We start from the raw sequence: 22707 nt of genomic DNA, 5'->3' as shown, positions 1-22707 counted from the left end.
CAGGTTTGGTTTTTTAAAACATGTTCGTTTCTCAATGTAAAATTGATGAAGCTTGATTGTCTCGAATAAATTTGTGCGTTGTGACAGTTTCAAAAAGGGGGGAAACGGGTTCCGGTCAGCATGTATTTTTAAGCAAAGATGCGGTGTTTTCGACTTTCAATGCATGTTTTGTTAGCAAAACTGAAGAAAATTTTGAATTCAAGTATGCAATTTTAAATTTCTCTTACACTGTTAGAGATATTTTATGTAATACCTTCATTCAACCGAGTAGGAGTGCAGGCGAAAATCCCTGTAAGATCAAGCACGTGATAATTGGACCTTTGGACGATTCGCCACCATTTCGAGCGGTCACCTTAAATAATAGAAGGCTCAAAGTTAGGTATATCGGTGCCATCATCCGAAAACATAAGAAATCTATAATGTCAAAAACTGTGGGTTCAATTGAGAAAGAGCGAAATCACCTTTACTGTATGTATGATTGGCTTGGCATATATGTCTGGCGATTCTCGAAAGCTTCCTCGCAATCAAGACTTCCAATTGCTCCTGAAGTTATTACATCAAATCAATAACAAAATTAAGAACACGAATTTACCCAATTTTGGGATTAAAATTTTTGATTTTGTTTGAATCTAGAAAGAATACAATCGACATACCCAATTATAATGATTAGTACGGATCCAGTCTTTCTTCCACTGCCAACTGCCAACTTAAGAATTAACCAGTTGCTTCAACTACAAAAGGCTCGTCCAATAAAAAACTTACAAGTGGCGAACGGCGCTATCACCAGTGATCTTTACAGCTACAACTTCCGTCTCTGAACAGATGAAAGCGATTGGAATCTCTTACTAATATTTCACGTTTCATAATTTTCGATATGTACTTTGTGACAGTATGGCAATCCCCACAAACCCGAAGATTCTTCATCACCATTAAAGGAGTACCGGGTTTCGTATTCAACAAGCCAAACGCTATGGCAAGCCTTTCACTGTGCCCACAAAGCATGTCCACCTTCTCATCCTCGCCGACATCATGCAACACAAATCTGACATCAGCGGCATATCCTTCCTTGGCCATCAAACCAGAGAGATCATCCAATAGCTCCACGACTTCTTTGCGTTGCTCAAAGAATCTATCGCCCGCTCCAAAGTAGTACACTTTATTTCGGATCTCGAGCCAACTAATTCCGGGTTCTTTTTTCAGTCCTTTAGCTTTTAAAGAAGTTCTTATCTTTCTAACTCGATCCCATTTTCCTAAAGAAGCGTAGACATTCGAGGCCAAAACATAGTATCCTGGATCGTTCGTATCTAATTCAAGAACATGTTCGGATACACGTTCGGCGATTTTCATGTCTCCACTTGCTCGACAAGCACTGAGTAGAACACCCCATATACTTGCATCGGGTTTTAAAGGCATTGATGTAATGAACTCCTCTGCTTCAGTTAAGAGTCCCGATCGAGACAAAAGATCAACTACGCAAGCATAATGTTCGATCCTAGGTACAATGTTGTAGTCTTTCTTCATTTGCTCAAAGCAAGCTTTCCCTTCTTGCACTAAGCCAGAATGACTACATGCGTATATAACGGCAATAAAGACAATGTGATCGGGAAAAATACCAGCTGCCTTCATATTCTGAAAAGCTATAAGTGCTTTTCGTCCTTCACCGAACATCCCATATGCAGAAATAATCGCTGTCCACGAAACTAAGTCTCTTGTTTTCATTTGCTCAAAAACTAGTATCGAATTCTTTAAGCTCCCGGTATTGGAATACATTTCAATCAGAGCATTCCCGATCGGAACATTGGACTCAAAACCCAATCTTAAAATACAGCCATGCATCTCTTTCCCTTGTCGTTTGGCGATGAGATAAGAACACAAAGGCAACGCACTTAAAAAAGTCGGTACATCTGGCATTATTCCCTCCTTTCTCATCCTGCTAAGCATTGTTAAACCAAGGCTGCTTGTCTTAGAATTACCACAAGAAGCAATTATCGAGTTCCATGTAACTGTATCTCGAACTTTCATGGTCTCGAATTGCTTCAGCGAATCCTCCATTTTGCCACATTTTGCATAGGCGCCGACAAGAGCATTGCCCAAAATCTGAGTCGAGCCGAATCCTTGCTTTATTATATCACAGTGGAGTTCCTCGGTGAAATTTACGTTTGCTAGTTCTGTACAAATGGAAAAAAGTGCCACGTACGTGACAAAATCAGGTTGGAAACTTTTCTTCATCCTCCTCAAGAGATCTATTGCTTCTTGATATAACCCGTTTTCGATATACCCGTTAAGAAGTGAGTTCCACGACACCAAATCATGGTTTCCCATGCTCTCAAACACTTCCCTTGAATGCAACACATCACCACATTTTGCGTACATGTTAATAATAATATTACTAGCTATATTATCACACTTATAACCATTACTAATCATGTAGTTATGGACATATCTTCCCAACTTCAAGTTCCCAACGTAAGTACACGCACGTAGAACCGATGTGATTGTCAAAATATCTGGTTTAAAACTATCCACCATTTCCAAAAACAAGTTGATTGACTCTTCATAGAAACCCGATTCACAATATCCACAAATTATTGTATTCCAAGTAACACTATCTTTGCGAACCATCTCATTAAAAATTCTGTCGCAATTATTTAGCATATCAAACTTAAAATACATTGAGAGCAAACCATTGCTTACAATCACATCCTTATATGCTCCAACCTTCTCCACCAAACCATGAACAATCTGACCCTCTTCAACCTCCCCCAGTCCACCACAAGTCAGTAAAACACTCGAAAACGAGAAAGAATCGGGCATCAAACCGCCAATTCTCAGCTGAGTATAAACCTCCAATGCTTCCTTAAAGTACCCATTGGAAGTATACCCAGAAATCAAACTATTCCAAGAGACAATATCTCTACTAGGCATTTCATCGAACACTTCTCGAGCACGACCCAATTCACTACACCTTGAATACATATCCACGAGCGTATTATTTATGTACACATCAGAATCAAAACCCAACTCCTTAACATGCTCATGAACAACTCTCCCTTTCCCAAGATCCATCAAACTCCCACAAGCATTGATAACCGAAGGAAACGTGTAGCTATCAGGCTTCACTTGCAATTTCCCCATTTCCGCGTAAAATTCCAACGCTTTTGCATACAATTCATTATGGGTCATCGCTCTAATTATCGTATTCCACAGATAAGCATTGTTTGTGAGTGAATTTTCCCGGAAAATCAATAAAGAAGAATTGGGGTCTTTGAATTGGGAGTATTTGGATATTAATTTACCCGACAAAAACAGAGATTTGCTTAAACCAAAAGTGATTAGGAGGGAATGAAGTTTCTGGAGATCTTTCTTGTTGGCCGTTGAAGATAATGCATTAGAGATTGAAGTGTAAATGTCTCTGCTTCTACAGTTCAATTTCATTTGGGAGGGCTGAGGGTTTGAACAAACGGCTCTATTTTTTGAAAATTGGTGTTTAAATAGTTTTGCCATTTAAAAGTTAAAACTTCTCCATAAAACTCTCTCTCTCTTATTATTTTATTTTGGGAAAATTGTAATTGTGGTCCTCTATGTTGGCTAATTTAGGAATTTAGTCCTTTAGATTGTCCTATTTCAAATTTTCATACAACTTTACGAATTTAACATTTTTGGTCCTATTTTGCTTGAAATTTTAATTCTACTCTTCGATAAATTATGTGGCTAACAACCTCATCGTAATTTAGTTATATGAATATTTATAGATTATAAATAGGCATCTAACTTGGTTTACATGTCATCTCGCACCATAAAAATTCTATCAAACACCAAGTTAAATAACGCGATTACAATTTTTAAGAGTCCGTATAAGCAAAATCCGTAAAATTCGTTTGCCATATGGTAAAATTTGAGTTTAAGCAAGTAAGAGAGGACCAAAAATGCTAATTTTACAAAATTATTGCACGTGAAACTAAAACATGATAACTTAGATGACTAAATCTCTAAATAGACCAACATAGAGGATACCAAGAATTTTATATTTTGCATACAAAACAAATGGATCTTCAATCTTCTAAAACTTGATGTAACTTTCCATCGCTTTCTTATACTTTGCATACAAAACAAACGGCTACAAAGTCAACGTCGTCCCCGGGTCAATGATAATGTGACTTTCTCCGCTTGTTTTTGGAATATCACCACCATCGAATCTCAACCGTCGATTTCCGACACTGATTCCATTGAGGGTCAAGAAATAGAAAGTTGAAATGTTCTCTCTAAGTACTAAGGGGGTGGAGACCACCCCTTCATCGGAAACCCTAGCGTTGTCTAAAAAATTCAATTTACTCGAGCTCGACATTTATCGTCTGGAATCGGTAACAAGCAATAAGAGAACTTCCCTTGACCTAATTGCCTAACAAGTGAGGCATTTCCATCTCCAAGACCGATAATTCCCGATTCGCCACCGTCGAATATTCGGGGGGAAATTTCGAATCCACACCCAAATGTATAATAGAGGTAATAAGATGTTTTTCTTAGATCGAAGATTTTGTAAGAAAATTGTATATGGAGTTTTGAATTATCTTAATTGAGATTATACCTTTGACTTGATGGAAATAAATTTTTAATTAATCTAGCATTAATATTAATACTTTTTAATTTAGTTTGTGCATTATCAAAATTGGAAAGCTTTTTACATTATTAAGAAATGAGCGAATGTGGACAAATTGTAGTACAAAGGTTGAAATGTCTGCCTGATTTTGTATTGAACAGTCAACTAAAATATTTCAAAATTATAGGATTATATTAAAAAATTACAAAAATAATAAAGGATTATATGGAAAATATATTTCTTATGTGACTTGGTGAAAACATAGTTGAAGGGTAGAAAAAAATAAAATTTTAATACTTTGCACAAAGAAGAGAAATACTTTCGTATGAGGGTATTCATTAAGGGCATTTCAGTATTTCCGTTTTTGCAATAATATTTATTTTTGTCGTGTAAAGTGGCAAAATAAATTGTTTATTCCCTCACCGTTCAATCATTTTCTCACTGAATTACTGGAAAATTATGTTTTATTGTATATAAAAAAAATCAACAGTTTGATATTTTATATCAGGTGGATTTGAACCGTAAATTTGACTTTTTTGGCATACAATTTGGGAAGTCAACCATAATTTTATTCCTTTTTAAATAAATCTTTTTTTTTTTTTTTTTTGAGAAAGAATTAGAGCTTTTCATTCAAGACATATCAGAAGATACAATATCCAAAACCACATCAGGTAATTCACGAACAAAGTTTGAACTTTTCTTCGACAAAGCCGCAATTGCATGGGCTGCTTTATTACCATTTCGCCGAACGTGTTGAGCTCTAAACTTCAGTAAACTTGCTCCCAACCTCTGTATATCTGCTATAATGTTACCATATTCTGCTCGAGAACTCGAGGCATCTTTAATTGCTGATATTACGACTAAGGAATCGCCTTCTAATATTATAATTTCCCAATTGTGGATTTTAGCCATCTCCATTGCCATTAATCCTGATTTAGCCTCCGCCGATGTCGGATCCAAATATTGTTTTATCCTTCTAGATAGCCATCCTAGACATGCGCCCGTACTCGATCGTGCAATCACACCTAGGCTGCATACGCCGTCAACATTATTCACTGCCGCGTCAAAATTTAGTTTCACTTCATCGTGATTAGGGGGTAGCCATCGCCCATCTTCGTTAGTCCTCTGAATTCTTGGGCGCAAAACCTCTATTGTGGCTTCATGTATATCGCTCCACAACTTCTTCGATAAATTTGCAATATCCATGGCATTTGGAACATCCCCTTCGAAAATTTTCTTGTTTCGAGCATTCCATATTTGCCAACAAAGCAGAACACATTTTTCGACAATAATAGTCTCGGAGTTGGTTCTTATTTCTCCCATCCATTCGTTCATGTCTGTTGTCGTCGTTAAATAACTTGACCGCGGAACATCACTCATAGCCCATATTTGTCGAGATAACGAGCAATAGAACAAACAATGCATAATGTCTTCCCCTCGACTTTCACAAAAAGCGCAGTTATCTTCTTCCGACACTCTCCTTTTCAATAGATTATTTCGAGTAGGTAGCAAATTTTTGCATGCCCTCCAAAGAAAAATCTTGACCTTGTTCGGGATATTTAGATCCCATAACCATTTCCACACCCCCCTTTCACGAGCGAACGAACTATTACCTGGCCTTCCATCCACTTCATAGTTAATTTTAATCGCAAGGTGGTAAGCACTACGAACTGAAAATAACCCACTTCGGTTATAATGCCAAATACACCGATCCTCATTAAATCTGCTTCCAAGAGGTATAGACATTATACTCTTGCTATCTTCTTCGTAGAAACTATCTTTAATTAAATCAAACTCCCATTGGCCACTAACTCCATCAATTAGTTCACTCACCGTCGTTGTGGACGGCCAGTCACCTCTCGGAGTAAATATTTGAAAGGTACTTTCTCTAGGCAGCCATTTGTCACCCCAAATTTTAATAGAACGACCATCTCCAATTCGCCACCGCAGCCCAGCCTCCAAAAGATTTTTCGCGCCCCAAATACTTCTCCATGTATATGATGGGTTCGGTCCCAAGGCTGCTCCAAGAACATTCGAATTTGGAAAATATCTTGCTTTGAAAATTTTGCCCAAAAGACTTTCGGAATTTTCCAATAAACGCCATAGCTGTTTTGCTAGTAATGCCGTATTAAACGCTTCCAAATCCCTAAAATCAAGCCCACCAAAATGTTTACTCATGCAAAGCTTTTTCCATTTTGTCCAGTGAATACCTTTACCATTCGCGTCCTCCCACCAAAATTTTGCTATTTTGTTTTCGAGATCTTTGATGAAAAAATCCGGCAATCTAAAACAGCTCATTGCATACGATGGGATTGCTTGAATTACCGCTTTAATTAGAATTTCTTTACCACCTCTTGATAGCCATTTTTCTTTCCATCCATGAAGACGTGAGCACACTTTATCAAGGATATTGGCGAAAATTTGGCGTTTAGATTTGCCGACAACTGAAGGAAGCCCAAGATATTTCCCGTGTTTGTCCACCACTTCCATTGGAAGAACTAAACGAATCCTCTCCTTCACTGGTTCACTTGTATTCTTGCTAAAAACTATACACGATTTTTCAAAATTCACTTGTTGACCCGATGCCTCTTCGTAGTTTTGCAAGATACTTTTAATACTAATTGCTGAACGCTCATTAGCCTTACAAAATATCATGGTATCGTCAGCAAAAAGAAGGTGTGAGACCTTCGGCAAACCCCTACACACTGCGAGACCTGATAGGAAGCCCTTACTTTCTTCGCGACTGATCATAACGCTCAATGCTTCCGCAACAAAAAGGAAAAGATACGGCGATAATGGGTCTCCCTGTCTAATACCCCGCTCCGGAGTAAGGAACCCAAAAACGCCCCCATTCAGAACGAAAGCATAAGTCACCGTAGTCACGCATAACATAACTTTGTGTAAGAATGACCACTCTATACGGTCATAAGCCTTGCTCATGTCGAGTTTTATTGCCATGTGTTCCCCAGAGCTTCGTTTCATGTAATGTGAAATTTCGTAAGCTATGAGAACATTATCTGATATGAGCCGTGAAGGTACAAAGGCAGACTGAGATTCCGAAATGATTAAGTGCATAAAAGGCTTCAATCGATTAACAATGGTCTTTGACGCGATCTTGTATACCACATTGCTAAGACTGATTGGGCGAAAGTGAGTCATATTTTCCGGATTTGAGCACTTAGGGATAAGAACGATATGCGTAAAGTTTCCCGATGAAGGAAATTCCATATGATTAAGTAACTGCAAAACCCACCTAGTGACGTCCTTACCAACAATGTGCCAATAGCGTTGAAAAAATAACATTTTGTTTTGACTGTTCAAAATAAATACATGTAATAATATTGCATTAATACAGCATATTACACTAATAATTTTGCTCTATAAATAATAACTGTCATGTTTTTATCTAAAACCACAAACACCCTCTTACAAAAAAAAAAAAAAAAAAAACAACATGATGTTCAAATCAATTTTCATAGCTGAAATGATTTACGCGGCAGCAAAATTACGAATGACGTTCACAATAGTTTTTTCTTTCTCTCTCTAAAAACCCCCAAAACCATCCAAGCCCCAAAAACCCCAAAATTCACAAAAACCCTCAACCTCTCTCACAAATTCTTCCAAATCCGAAAATCTCGTCAATTTGAAAGGTAATTAATCATCTAATGTAGTTATCTATATTGAATTTGTGGTTAATTATGTGAAAATTCCTAGAAAATCGCGATTTGGGGTTGTTTTTAGTGTTGGGTTTTCGAATTTTCCACGCCCAAAATGGGAGTGTGAAAGCAGTTTTCACGCCTAAAACAGGCGTGGAAACTGCTTTCACACGCCCATTTTGGGCGCGGAAAACTGGTTTGGGCGTTCGGTCCGGACGCCGGTTCTGGACCGGTCGTCCGGTTAAATTTTTTTTTTATCCCAATATAAATGAGATTCTATATTATATTTAAATAATTTTTAGTTAATGAACTCTCTCTGGCCTAGTTGGTCAGGCATATTGTCTGTTACGCAATACACCCGTGTTCGAGTCTTACCAGCAGCTTGTATTTATTATTTTTTTGCCAGGTATAAAGAAATCTATAAATACAATTCAATAATAACTTATTATCAAAATGGCTGTGGCTTTGTTGGTCAGGTAAGCCTATGCTTCCAAAGTAAAGTTCCGTGTCGAATCCTTGAGGCAGCCCAAATATATAATTTTTTTTATTAAATCTCAGTCACGAGCGCGCCCAAACCGGGCGTGAATCGGGCTTTCTAGCTCCCAGTTTGGTCGTGGGTCGCGTTTTCACGATTTAAAGAACAAAAACGAACAAATTTTATCTCATTGAATTCCGTATCTCGATCCTCATTCGATGCACTCGTTTTTTTTTGCAAATGGCTACAATAACATGAGTTTTGGAATGATTTCTAATATAAAAGCTAAAATTGTAGAGAGAGAAAGAAAGATAGAGAGTGGATTTTTTAAAACGACATTCGTAATTTTGCTACCGCGAATATCACCTCCCCATATAAAGCCCTAATTATTTCCCTAATTATTTCAATTTCTAAATGTAATCCACTATCAACTAAAGGGTTGACCGCTGACCTAATCCACAGAGACTCTCCTCAATCACCTTACTACAACCCTACTCTATCTCCTTCTCAACGCCTCGCTAACTCGCTGCGAAGATCGTTCGATCGTGTCCGTCGATTCAATTGTTCGAAACCGCCGAGATCGGATGTAATCCTCTCGAACGGAGAGTACCTAATGAAATACTCGATCGGCACACCGGCAATCCCGTCGCTAGCGATCGCCGACACGGGCAGTGACATCATATGGACGCAGTGCCAGCCGTGCGCGGAATGCTTCAAGCAAGAACTACCCTTGTTCGATCCGAAAAAATCCCGCACGTACAAAAACATCCCTTGCAATGCCGATAGCTGCAAATCTTTCCGAAGAAGTTCTTGCAGCAATAATACTACGAATAATCATTGTCTTTATTCCGAGGTTTACGGCGACCAATCCTTCACTAATGGCGACCTCGCAACGGACACTATTACATTAGGGTCGAGTGACGGAAAAACGGCGTCGTTTTCGAATATTATATTCGGGTGTGGATTTAGAAACGACCGCGTGTTCGGAGGGGTGGAATCGGGAATTGTCGGTCTCGGAGGTGGAAAAGTTTCGCTCGTTAGGCAATTAGGTCAAGGGAGATTCTCTTATTGCTTGGTGTCTATGTCGGATAATGAATTGCAAAAATCGAGTAAGTTGAACTTCGGACACAACGCTAGGGTTTCGGGTAACGGGGTGGTCACGACACCGTTGGTCAAGAAAGAACCGGACACGTTCTACTATTTGACTTTGGAAGGAATCAGCGTCGGCGGTCGACGCCTCGAGTTTCTCAACGAGACGTACCGCGCCGACGGGAACATCGTCATCGACTCGGGGACCACGTTGACTTTGTTCCCTGTCCCTTTCTACAACAGATTTGAGGATGCCATAAGGAGTTTTATTAAGTTGAAGGAGATTCAAGATCCACAAGGGGCGTTGACTTTGTGCTACCACTCGGAAGGGGACATAAAGAATATTCCTGATGTGACAGTTCACTTTAGAGGGGGTGATGTGAAGTGGAAGTACGAGAATCTTTTTGTTAGGACGAGTGACGTGGCGGTGTGTTTGGCGGCGCAACCGGTGAATCTTGGGTTTTCTGTCTATGGTAACTTGGCCCACACGAATTTCTTGGTGGGGTATGATCTTGTGAAGCAGACGGTGTCGTTTAAGCCCACTGATTGTGGCAAATATTAATTTAATCTTTAATTTTATTAATATTTAATTAAGTGGAGATCTATGTATTTAATTGAAATAATATAAAATTTCAGTATATTGGAATATTTGTGTGCAATGTTCTTTTTTTTTTTCCATTTCTTTTTCAAGATTCCTATCCATACCATTTTTTCGAGTAATAGTTGTAGTTGAGTTCGAAACGAACCCTATCTGAAGAAAAAAAATCCTAAAATCCCTTTTTGATATGTTAGAAAAAGAATAAATAAACTAATATAGTTTGAGATTAAGATTCTGTCAATTCTTTAGCCCACGCTATTGCTCATGTTCAATGTATTGATACACTAGAAGGACTTACACTTCCGTATGATTTAGCCAATTTGCCTAATAAAACTTTCTCTACTTTCAAAAAAAAAAAGAAATTGGGATATTCGAGTTCGAAACGAACTCTATCTGAAACAAAAATCCTAAAATCCGTTTTCAATATTTTAGAAAATAGAATAATAAACTAATATGATTGAGATTAAGATTTTGTATATTGGGTTGTTTGAGTTCAAAACAAACTCTATCTGAAGAAAAAAAAAATCCTCAAATCTCTTTTTCGATATTTTAGAAAAATAAATAATAAACTAATATCAATTGAGATTAAGATTCTGTAAATTGGGTTGTTCGATCGTGTAATCGCAATTCTATTAGATTGGCCAAATTTAACCTGATTATTGAAATCGACGCTCGTTTTACTACCAAAATATACTAATTATAATCTTTAACATAATCTTTTATAGTTTTATTATAATTCAATCATTAAAAAAGTAAATACTTGTAATAAAATTGTATCAATAGAAGATCTACCAAATTTGATGTTTCACAAATATAAAAGGTTGAACAACTAATTCTGCAAATTACAAAAACAATATACAATCTTAACAAAATCTTCTACAATATTACGAAAATTCTTTAAAAGTAAACACAATTTCAAACATGTTTTAATTTAATTTGCCTCTATAAATAACAATTTAATCTTCTTCTCTAAACCACACTATCCTCTTACAAAAATCATTGCCAAAAAAACCATGGTGTTCAAATCAATTTTCATAGCTCTAATTATTTCCCTAATTATTTCAATTTCTAAATGTAATCCCCTATCAACTAAAGGGTTGACCGTTGACCTAATCCACAGAGACTCTCCTCAATCTCCTTACTACAATCCTTCTTTATCTCCTAACCAACGTCTCGCAAATGCGATACGAAGATCGTTCGATCGTGCCCGTCGATTTAAATTGGACCCCATCTCGCCAAAATCACCCGAATCGGATTTAATCCTCTCAAACGGAGAGTACCTAATGGAATACTCTGTCGGCACACCGCCAATCCCTTCGTTAGCCATCGCTGACACGGGCAGTGACATCACGTGGACGCAATGCCAGCCGTGCACCGAATGCTTCAAGCAAAAACTACCCCTTTTCGACCCGAAAAATTCCTCAACATATAAAAATATCCCTTGCGATACTAAAAACTGCAGTTCTTTCCGACGGACTTCTTGCAGCGATAATAATAAAAATTGTAATTACTACGCGGCTTACGGTGACGGCTCCTTCACAAACGGCGACCTCGCCACGGATACTATCACATTAGACTCTAGCGACAACGATGGCAAAAGCGTCGTTTCTTTTCCCGATATTATATTTGGATGTGGATTTAAAAACGGTGGGATATTCAACGGGGGCGAATCGGGAATTTTCGGTCTTGGAGGTGGGCCTGCCTCGCTCGTTATGCAATTAGGTCAAGGGAAATTCTCTTATTGCTTGGTGTCAACATCAAATAATAATAATAAATCGAGCTCGAGTAAATTAAATTTCGGGGCTAACGCGGACGTTTCGGGTAGTGGGGTGGCAACCACGCCCTTAGTCAAGAAAGTTCCGGAAACTTTCTACTATTTGACGTTGGAAGGAATTAGCGTCGGGAATCAACGGCTGGAGTTCGGCGATCCGACGGATCGTGAAGACGGGAACATTATCATCGACTCGGGGACGACGTTGACTTTTTTGCCGTTCGAATTCTACTTGAGCTACATGAACGCAATCAAGAGCTATATTAAGTTGAAGCAGATTGAGGACCCACAACATGTGTTGACTTTGTGCTACCACTCGAAAACCGACATAAAGAATATTCCTGATGTGACAGTTCACTTTAGAGGGGCGGATGTGAAGTTGAAGTACGAGAATGTTTTTGTCAGGACGAGTGACGTGGCGGTGTGCTTGGCGGCTAGACCTGTGCCTGGGGCTGGCTATTATATTTATGGTAATTTGGCACAAATGGATTTCCTTGTGGGGTATGATCTTGTGAAGAAAACGGTGTCGTTTAAGGCTGCTGATTGTAGCAAATGATTAATTAATTATGATTTTATTATGGTCCACGTGTCACTACATATTACATATATAATGTCCATGTGTCACTACATATTACCATCCACGTAAGCATCATAATCATGTTCCATGTGCCACTACATATTACATATATAATGTCCATTTAATTATAACTTTCCATAATGAGATATTAGAATATATTAAATATATAAGTATATATTTCCGTAAATATATAATATATAAATGACATTTTTTATGACAATTACATATTTCCTTAATATTATATAGGTTACTATGGTAATCATTAATTTTGTCATCTAATACCAATTAAAATCCGAAATATATATGTAATTATATATTTTAATTTGTAAACATCACACTATTTTAGTAACAATATATTTCTCAATCCATAATATATTCAATTATTATTCTTACATTCTAAAATGAAATAATTTTAATTGTATCAATTTAATGCATATAATTGATTTCCTTAAATATGTATACTATTTACCTTTTATTACATAAAACATAAGTATAAATACCTCACTCCACATCCATTAAAAAAAGTTGTATACCCTAATTCCATTTTTTCATTTTATTTTAGTTAATATTCGATTAGTTTATACCGTAATTTTCGATTGTTTATACCCTATATATATATTTTGTATGGTTTTCCGTTGAATAGTTACCAATTTCCTTTATCTTTCATACTTAATTGTTAATTTTATTTTTTATTAGATGTTCGAATTAGGTCGTTTGCGGAAAGATTTATCTTCCGAATTTTATGAGGAATGCAAGATGTGGTACTACAAGGAGACATGAAAAAGTCTCATATCGAAAAACGCATCAAATTGCCTTCTTCGTTTTTGGGGAACAATGTGTTTGTTTTACATTTTTTTTCATTTTTTTTTATTCCAATTTATGGGAAAATAAAATAACACCGATATTAAATATGTTTGTTTACTTGGTACTTTTATAGATCCACGGATAGCAAGGTATGTGTCATATGCGGCGACGTCGGCTTCAAAGTAGGATTGCATAGTTGTATACATTGCAAGGATATGATGCACATATATTGTATGGATGGAATGTGGAAAATTTTTAATTCTAATAGTCAATCTGAAGATTATACATGTGATGATTGTAACCACATTGGTGAAGTACAAGAGATTGATGTTAATGAATTTGAGCATGTCCCATTTAATCAAGGTTTTGTTATATTTTTTAATTTTATATTTTTCGCGTTTATATTTATCTTTTATACATATTATTTAGCGTTAATCAACTTCTAAGTTTTTGTTTTTATTTTTTTGTGGTTTTGTAGCTACAGACGGATGCAATCCATGCGTCGTATGCGATGAGGTTGGTTTAAAGGAATTTCTCATAAGTTGTGTGGATTACGAGGAGTTCATGCATATTTTTTGTGTATTTAACTTTGATACAAGAGATTGAAACGACTCTACCATATCTTCTTGGCGGTGTTGTGAGTGTATCAAACGAGTTAGACCCCAGTGATGAACTCCTATATGTTATACATATAAGTTATATGATGTTATACATATGAACTAAAGATTTATATTCTTATTTATTTTACAATCAGCATATTATTAAATTTAAGTTCTTATTTATTTTACTATGTATTTCATGTAATCAAATTTAAATCATATTAATATTATTTTTTTTATTATCGATATAAACAAGATAGCACAAAATTATTTTTTATCCAATTTAAGAACATAACTATGTTTTTTAATTGCATTAATGACACATAACTTTGTAGAAATTATAATACAACCCCTATACAGTGTTGCTAATTCAAAGAAAAGGCCCACGTAGCAGAACTGTATTTAGTTTTGCTTCATAGGTCTTAATTTGTATTTAGAGAATATTGTAATATTGTAATTTTGTATTTAGCATAACAGTATTTCGATTTTTTTGGTATTTCGTATTTAGAGACACAATAGGTTTTTCTATTTGAGACAATATCCTTAATACCTTTGCATACAACTTATTCAATAAAGTTACTTATGTTTTTTAACGCGGCAAACAAATTTATTCATTTATGCCAAAAATATTATCCGGATCATTAATTGGTATTTTAACATGAAAATAATATCTTATGTCATAACAATTTACCAAAATATTTAAAATCTTTTCCATATTCCATGGTACCAACTTTAATCATAATCAATTAATATCAATTAAAATATTTATCATATTAATTTAATATGTAAATTATTCAATTTTGATTTTCATAGAATGTGTTTAAATAATAATTGTCATTATTTCCGATTTATAGATTGCCGCCCATTATAGAATTTGATTTTTTTTAACTGTATTTTCGGATTAAAAATCCTAAAATTTCAAGTCAAATAAAATTGAAAAATTAACCCAAAATAAAATAAATAATCCGGATTTGTGTATTAAATGGTGTCAATTATTTCTCTAGATAATTTGAATCAAATAAATTTACATTGGTTTTAAATATTTAGTAACCTCTTCAATGCACATTTCCATAATTACTAAACATTTAAAATATTTCCTTATAAAATGAAAATCAATGAATATTTATGTATTAATACCTAATTTGGACGTTTGTAGATAATTGTAAATTATAATAATGAAATGAATGATTGATTTAAAATTAATTAACCTCATTTTTTCATAATGTTATTTATATCCTATATATTATAAATATCAAAATCAAATCTTTTTTATTACAATCAAATCTCCGGAAATTTATTTTCAGAATGAATATCACATGAATTGATTATTTTGTCAATTAGTCATTATTCACTAAGTGTAATTTAAATTAATTTCCTCAATTATCTTCTAAATATATGCCATTAAATCTCTCTTTCCTTCATAACATTTTTCTTTTACTTTTTTATTCTCCGAAAATTAGTATAAAAACCCTTCATCCTAACACATTCAATCACATTCATACTCTACACCCCACTTTTTGGAATCACACGAAAACACTATAGTCAACACATTTTTTTTAATATTTGTATTCAATTATGGAGATTTACGTTAATTTTTGTGTAATTATTATTTTAGTTCGTTCGATGCATATTGTTTTTTCTATATTATTTTTTTCTCAAAATGTTCCGTTATAAATACCAATATAATTATTTTATTTTGGTTATAATAGGAGGAACATGTTGATCAAATTTATCAACAAAATTAAAGATTCCACATGCAATAGATGAGAGCGAGCGCACGACGCTTGCTATTAAATCTTCTTCTTTTTTTTTTTTTTTTTTCTTACTCATTTAAGGGGACACTTTATTGATACACTTTGTTCTTATCCATTGCTAGAATTGTTTGTGTTTTAGAATGCAGTGTTAGCATATGTTAATAAGGTAGAATACATTTGTAAATTGATATAAACATTTCAAAGGTATTTAATTTTAATCAAATCGAGTGATTTTTTTGTGTTTTTGAAAATATAGTCATTTTTTTGTGAATTTTTCGAATATTTATTTTTATAAAGTTATGTTATAGATACATATTCAATATAATATGCTTCATGTTAACTACCGTAGTATGTTAGTTGGCAATAATTTTGAAATTTAAAACTCATTGACCCACCCTTAAACATGTAGTCTTTTGGCATTTTCCACCCCAAAAAATATTTATAAGTATTTTTCACCCTCAAACCACAATATATCATCCACACTGCACACTATAATATATTTTTTTTTAAATTTTATGAGGGAATGGTCATATTTTTAGTGATTTTGTTTTTCGAGATACATTATACAAAATTAGAATATCATTTATTCTAATTGAGTACAACCTAATTTCGAGCGAAAAAGGCAAAAAAAAAAGGTCTCTTTAAATTATTTCAATTTTTATTTTATCATGTGAGATATAAAAGAAATTCTCATAAACTTTTATTATCAAATTATTCAATTGGTAGATCTTTCATTGCAATTGGTGAAAATATTTGATGGATTTTTATATATAAAAAAGCATGACTTTTACGAGATTTGGTTAGAAAATGGGTCACGGAAAACAAAGTATAATACCCTCGCTTCTCACCCATTACGTAGCATCCTTAATCCACACAATATTTCTTTACTTTCACATGAAAATTCTTGCTGCACATGGTCATGTGTTTTTTTTTCCTTCCGTAATTTATGTAACAATTGAGTGATGTTGTTTGTACAAAAAAAACATTTAGTTTGTTCAATGGATGTTTTTTTTTATTTTTTCGTTTTGCTTATGTTTTATTGTAATATTTCATTATATAATAAGATCTAATGTAACTTATGTTATATAATATCTAAAATTTGAATTACATCCTCAATTGTTTGACATTTGGCAATTTCAATTGGTGACATGTATTCAATATCATCCCATGTGTCAAATTGATTGGTGAAAATAAATCATCAAAAAACATGTCACCATTTTCTAAAATTAAAGATAATTAAATATATTTAATTAATTTATTAATATATTTATATCCTATCATTTATAAAATGCTCTAAATATATCAACTTTCTTGGAAATTCTAAATAGATTTATTTTTAAATTTAATTTAATTTTAATAATAATTAATTTAATTTGAATTTAGTTAAAGGCAATTTCAAATCTTCCCTTATTATAATTCCTTGATTGGTGGTGTTACAAAAAAAATTATTTGAATTCATAAACATAGATTTATATTAAAAAAATATTGCATAATAAATAATTTGATAAAATACACTTTACATGAACATGACTATACTACTGTATAATGCAAAAAATGGCACTATTTTTTTTTGTCTGCCATGTGAACATTAACGTTTTCTGATATTCTTTTAATATTTTAAATAATTTTAATGTCATTTTGATAATATAATTAAATGTTAATTTCTAATATATTTAATATGTGTTTTTTGATGCTTCGGCTACCACACATAAGGATTTTGATATAAATGTTGCGTGATTTAATAAAATATTTTTGATACAAAATAATAGATCATTGCAAAAAAAAAATGATGCAAAAACGCAATTATGATTGTGATTGGTATTAGGATTATACTTAATATTCTTTGAATTAGTATTAGTATTAAAACTAGGATTAGGATTCGAATTATAATTAGGATTATTATAGTATTAGAATTAATATTAAGATTAGGATAATGATTAGGATTAGGATTAGAATAAGGATTATGATTATGATTTATATTAGTATTAAAATTATAATTAAAATTATGCTTATGATTAGTACTACAATTAATGACATGTATGAGTATTAAGATTATGATTAGCATTAGGATTAAGATTATCATTACAATTAAAATTAGAATTAGAATTATAATTAATATTAGCATTACCATTACCATTACCATTAGCATTAGGGTAAAATTCATTTTGCACCCCTGTACTATGATAAATGTATCGTTTACCCCCCTGAAGTATTGAAAACATCAAACACCCCCCTGCCGTTAGTTTTTTTCTTCTAATTCCGTTAGTCAAACACTTTGACCGACTATTGCAAAGAAATGTTGGCTTTTTTTAATGAAAATACCCCAAAAAAATTCTATATATAGGAAAACTAACGGCACAAAACCCACAAAAAATGAAAACTAAAAGCCCTGAAATCTATATATAGAAATTTTTTGGGGTATTTTCGTTACAAAAAAGCCAACATTTCTTTGCAATAGTCGGTCAAAGGGTTTGACTAACGAAATTAGAAGAAAAAAACTAACGGCAGGGGGGTATTTGATGTTTTCAATACTTCAGGGGGGTAAACGATATATTTATCATAGTACAGGGGTGCAAAATGAATTTTACCCTTAGCATTATTAGTATTAAAATTATTAGGGTTATGGTTAGAATTATGATTAGTGTTAGGAATAGGATTAGGATTACGATTAGATTTATGATTAGTGTTATGAATAGGATTATGAATATGATAATGATTTGGATAATATTAAGATTACACTTATAATTAGCATTAGAGCAACTCCAACCCATATGATCCTCCAAAACCACCTTGGGTGCTCGGCAGTACGATTTGAAGTGTCTGACTTCTGCGTGGGCTACCGACCTGTTGACCTGTATCCACAAAGGGGGCTAACCGGACTAATGCCGGGGTTAGCACTCCGACGGTCAAGTCAGTGATACGACACAGTGGTTTGGAGGGGTGTATGATGCATGTATTGATTTGGGATTCTTACCTGCCTTTACCTATTGAGTGTGGGCAGTTATTTATAGCATTCCAACCCGGTGTTCCCGGGAAAACCGGATACACTGTCGAGGTGGCTGCTTTTCCCCTTTCTTCGGGCGGCGTCGGACATCATTTCCTCGGGGAGGCTAGAGCGGCTCCCTTACGTACCGGACGGACTAGCCTAAACGAGGGACTTTTCCCTAACGGCGGATCTTTTAGTCATTCAAACATTAAATGCGATTTGACAGGGCCATTAATGCGCCGGAGCCAGTCTACTGAGAAACTGTCAGTCGTCATTAATGTGGTCTTTTCCATCGCCGCTAAAAGGACCTCGGAAGGGGCCCACGAGCCCTTCGGGAGCTAATCCCCTCAGGGGGTCAACGCTCTGGAGGAGAAGGGTGGGCCTTGGCCCATCCTTTATTGGGCCCAACGGCAAGAGGGTCCACAAGATATTCTGATTTGGGCTAAGAAATGCCTTCTTGGGCTTTAGGGGTTTCCGTTCCGGATCAACTAGTCCCCCACTCCGAGCTTCCTACGACTGGAAATGGAGACTTGGGGGGTCGGAGTGTTCAAACTTCTGGCCACGTGGCCCATCCTTAACCTTGTTTGACGACTTTTCGGGTTTTACCTAGGAAACCGTGATTCTCACTAAAGGACCCCTCGTCTTCTGCGTTCATTTAAGGGTGGGCTTGGTATTTCAAAAAACAAAGTCGTTTGCCTTTTCCCTCCTTGCCTACCCTACTTCCCCTTATTTCTTTTCTACTTCGTCTTCTACATTCTGACGCTCCTTCCCTCCTTGACAGGTACTCCTTCTCTTTCCTTTTGTTTGATTTTTGTTTGCGAAAATAAATCGGCTGCTCATGGTTTCCCGGAGCACCTCCTCCTCTTCGTCGGAGAGGACGGCCTCCCTTCCCTTGCTGGGACCTGCTCCGACAGCTCGGGGGCGACTCCGTCCCCTAAAGAAAAAGGTCTCGGGTTCCTCTCCTTCCCGGAAAGGAGCCTCGAGGGGGAGAGCCGCTCCGAATGGGAAGGCTACCCATTCTCTAGTGGACTCTCTAGATCTGGACATCCTTCGCTCCTGTCAGGGTCTGGATCCTTCCTTCGAGCTTCTTCTCCCTACTCCCTCTCAATTGCCTTCTCAACCTCCGCCTGGGTACCTTACTTGGTACCTAGATCAATTTAGGGCGGGTCTAACCCTTCCTCTCCACCCCTTTTACATTGGGGTTAGTCAAGTTTACCGAATCCCTTTACACTATTTTCATCCAAATGCCATAAAGTTCATGTCTTGTTTCTATATAGTGTGCGTCAGTCACGGCATAGACCCTAGGCCGGATTTCTTTTTTCAGCTTTTTACCCACAATAAATCCGCCTCGGGTTACTTTCACCTTTCTACCCGCATTCCCGAACGTCTTTTTAGCGGGATGGTTACAAAGATAGACTCCTGGCAGCGACGGTTCTTCTTCGTTCGCTCGCCCTCGCCTTGGCCTTTCGATCCCACTCCTCTCTCCAAGTCTCCGAAACGGGCTAAAACTAATTGCAGCTACGAGAGCGAGACAGCCTCATTGCTTGCCCTCGCTCAACCGCGTTCTTGGAACGTTGAGAAGATAGTGAACAACCCCTCCCTTTTCTCTCGCGCCCATCTTTGGCGGACTCCCTCCTCTGACCCTCGCTCCTGGGGTATACTTATTCTGCTTAATCCCCTTTCCCTTTTATGCTTCTCCTACTGACTCTTGAGAAAATATCCTTGCAGGTGAGATGATGTTGGACATGCTCATGGAGATGGCAGAGGCTGAGAAGAAAAGCCTGGCTGCCCCCTCTTGTCCCTCTACTGGGGTCGGTGCCGTTGGCGAACCTTCTCGGGGGGCTCAAGCCCCTTCCCTTAGCTCCAGCTCGCCGAGTCCTCGTCCTTCCCCTCCCGCCGAGCCCTCAGCAAGTCCTAGGCTGGTGATTGACATACTTGGAAGCGAGACGGAGGGCAACACGGTCGCCGCTCTGCCTAGCTCGAGCCACGAACTGGTCGAGGCCCAGGGTGAGTCAGTTGGGGTGAGTTCCAAGCGTCCCCTCGTGAGCGATTTCTCTCCTCCCGCAAAGAGGTCTTGCTCAGAGTTTCCCTGCTTATTCACCGTTCAGGACCCTACCGCCACGGTCGATTCCGTGCTTCTCCAATTAGCCCAGGGGCAAAGCTCTGCAGATGCCATGTATCTCCGTGGTCTTCCTCACTCTTCGAAGCGCGCCCAATTGGCCCTGTGTTTGGCCCAGGTACTTTAACCCGCTTTTTCCTCTTTCTTTTGTTTTTATCTTTAGTGCGTATACTTTTGACATTACTCTCCCTCCTACATCCTAGGCGAGCTCGATCATGGCCTCCGGCTTTGGCAACGAAGATCCCTCGGCCCAATGTCGAATCAACCGTGAGCTTAGCGACCAACTAGCTCATGCTCGCGCCGAGAGTGAAAGGACCTCGGCCCGTCTTCACGCTTTGATGACCGAGAATGGGGCTGTGGTTAAACAGTGCGAAGACCTCTCGGAGAAACTTGCTGATGCTATGGCCAAGTATAATGAAATAAAGAGTGTGCTAGAGGGTCGGTTGGCTCGTGTTTGTGAGGAGCGGGATTGGGCTTTAGAGCAGCTCGAGGCTTTGACTCGCGAGAGTCGGGTCGAGATGGAGCGGTGCCTTACTGAAGAAAGAAACAAATCCCTGGGAGAGACCTTGTCTACGGTCGAAGGACTAGCCGTGCTAGACCGATATCGAGCCCTTCTCATCGATCGATATCCCCACACCAAGCTCTTCCTCAGTCAAGCCTGCCCTATCGGGATGCACTACGTGAAGGAGACCATCCGGGCTTGTGAGATTCTTTCTGGGGAGCAGGGGGTGTCTGTTGACTTTCCTCCCACATTGGTTCTGAGCAAGATGCGCCGTGAGCTTCCCCTCTGGAAGGGCAACCCACAAGAGCTCATCGGTGACCCTTGGTGGGAACCCCTCACTAAGCAGTTACTTGCTTCTTTGAGGCCCTCTTTTGCCGCGGGTTCTACCCGCGTGCCTGCTCCTGCTTCATCAGTGGCTGCTAGCCAAGCTCCCGTTGGTGCGCCCGCAGCCTTGGCTGCTCAAGAGGTTCCTTCCAGCTTTACTCATCTGCCTGCTGTTTTTGCGCCCGCGGGTCCGCCAGCCTCAGCAACTGCTCTCGATCCTCGTGCCTCCTCTGCCCAATCTTAGATTTTTGCTAGAATCCTTATGATAAGACTTTGTTTTGTTTTTCCAGTTTTAAGACATGTTTGTTTTGCTTTTTCGATTATCCGCATCTGTCTTTGGAATGCTTCTATATTATTTTGCCAATGTTATTTTACCAATTTTAGGTTTTCTGTCCATAAGAACTTTCAGTGGCCTCTTTGTAATTTTTATGTTTAAAAATAAAAATTTCCAAGAGCCAAGGTCTCGCCCCGGAGCTCGAGCTCGGGGGTCAAGGCACTCGGTTGCCAGCGAGCTCGAGCTCAGCTGGTCCACCCTAACCCTTGGAAGAATTTCTGATAAAAAATTTCCAAGGGCCAAGGTCTCGGTTGCCAGCGAGCTCGAGCTCAGCTGGTCCACCCTAACCCTTGGGGGAATTTTTGTAAAAAATTTCCAAGGGCCAAGGTCTCGCCCCAGAGCTCGAGCTCGGGGGTCAAGGCACTCGGTTGCCAGCGAGCTCGAGCTCAGCTGGTCCACCCTAACCCTTGGGAGAATTTTTGTAAAAAATTTCCAAGGGCCAAGGTCTCGCCCCAGAGCTCGAGCTCGGGGGTCAAGGCACTCAGTTGCCAGCGAGCTCAGCTGGTCCACCCTAACCCTTGG

The 22707-nt window shown here is 37.3% G+C and overlaps 3 protein-coding genes across 3 annotated transcripts; 2 read left to right on the top strand and 1 right to left on the bottom strand.

The window, feature by feature from the left end:
• Window positions 1–146: 146 nt before the first annotated feature.
• On the bottom strand, window positions 147–3503 carry LOC105969817 (Tetratricopeptide repeat (TPR)-like superfamily protein). Its single transcript, XM_088812739.1, has 3 exons — window positions 654–3503; window positions 462–543; window positions 147–352 (listed from the first exon to the last, which is right to left on the bottom strand). The coding sequence occupies exon 1, from the start codon at window positions 3433–3435 to the stop codon at window positions 781–783; it is 2655 nt and encodes an 884-aa protein (XP_088668865.1). The 5' UTR covers window positions 3436–3503; the 3' UTR covers window positions 147–352; window positions 462–543; window positions 654–780.
• Window positions 3504–9262: 5759 nt separating this feature from the next.
• Window positions 9263–10379, top strand: LOC105969811 (aspartic proteinase CDR1). The gene has a single exon (XM_012994589.2). The coding sequence runs from the start codon at window positions 9342–9344 to the stop codon at window positions 10377–10379; it is 1038 nt and encodes a 345-aa protein (XP_012850043.2). The 5' UTR covers window positions 9263–9341.
• Window positions 10380–11403: 1024 nt separating this feature from the next.
• LOC105969812 (aspartic proteinase CDR1) lies at window positions 11404–12764 on the top strand. Its single transcript, XM_012994590.2, has one exon. The coding sequence runs from the start codon at window positions 11429–11431 to the stop codon at window positions 12740–12742; it is 1314 nt and encodes a 437-aa protein (XP_012850044.2). The 5' UTR covers window positions 11404–11428; the 3' UTR covers window positions 12743–12764.
• The last annotated feature ends 9943 nt before the right edge of the window (window positions 12765–22707 follow it).

The sequence above is a fragment of the Erythranthe guttata genome, chromosome 2 (assembly GCF_056151865.1).
Source record: "Erythranthe guttata isolate IM_541 chromosome 2, IM_541, whole genome shotgun sequence".
Classification (NCBI taxonomy): Eukaryota; Viridiplantae; Streptophyta; class Magnoliopsida; order Lamiales; family Phrymaceae; genus Erythranthe; species Erythranthe guttata.
The sequence above is the reverse complement of the archived record's forward strand: the minus strand, read 5'-3'. Positions and strand labels throughout refer to the sequence as shown.

What these genes read in the sequence shown, in the direction of transcription:
- LOC105969817 (XM_088812739.1), bottom strand. Translation starts at nt 3,435, where the DNA reads ATGAAATTGAACTGTAGAAGCAGAGACATTTACACTTCAATCTCTAAT.
- LOC105969811 (XM_012994589.2), top strand. Translation starts at nt 9,342, where the DNA reads ATGAAATACTCGATCGGCACACCGGCAATCCCGTCGCTAGCGATCGCC.
- LOC105969812 (XM_012994590.2), top strand. Translation starts at nt 11,429, where the DNA reads ATGGTGTTCAAATCAATTTTCATAGCTCTAATTATTTCCCTAATTATT.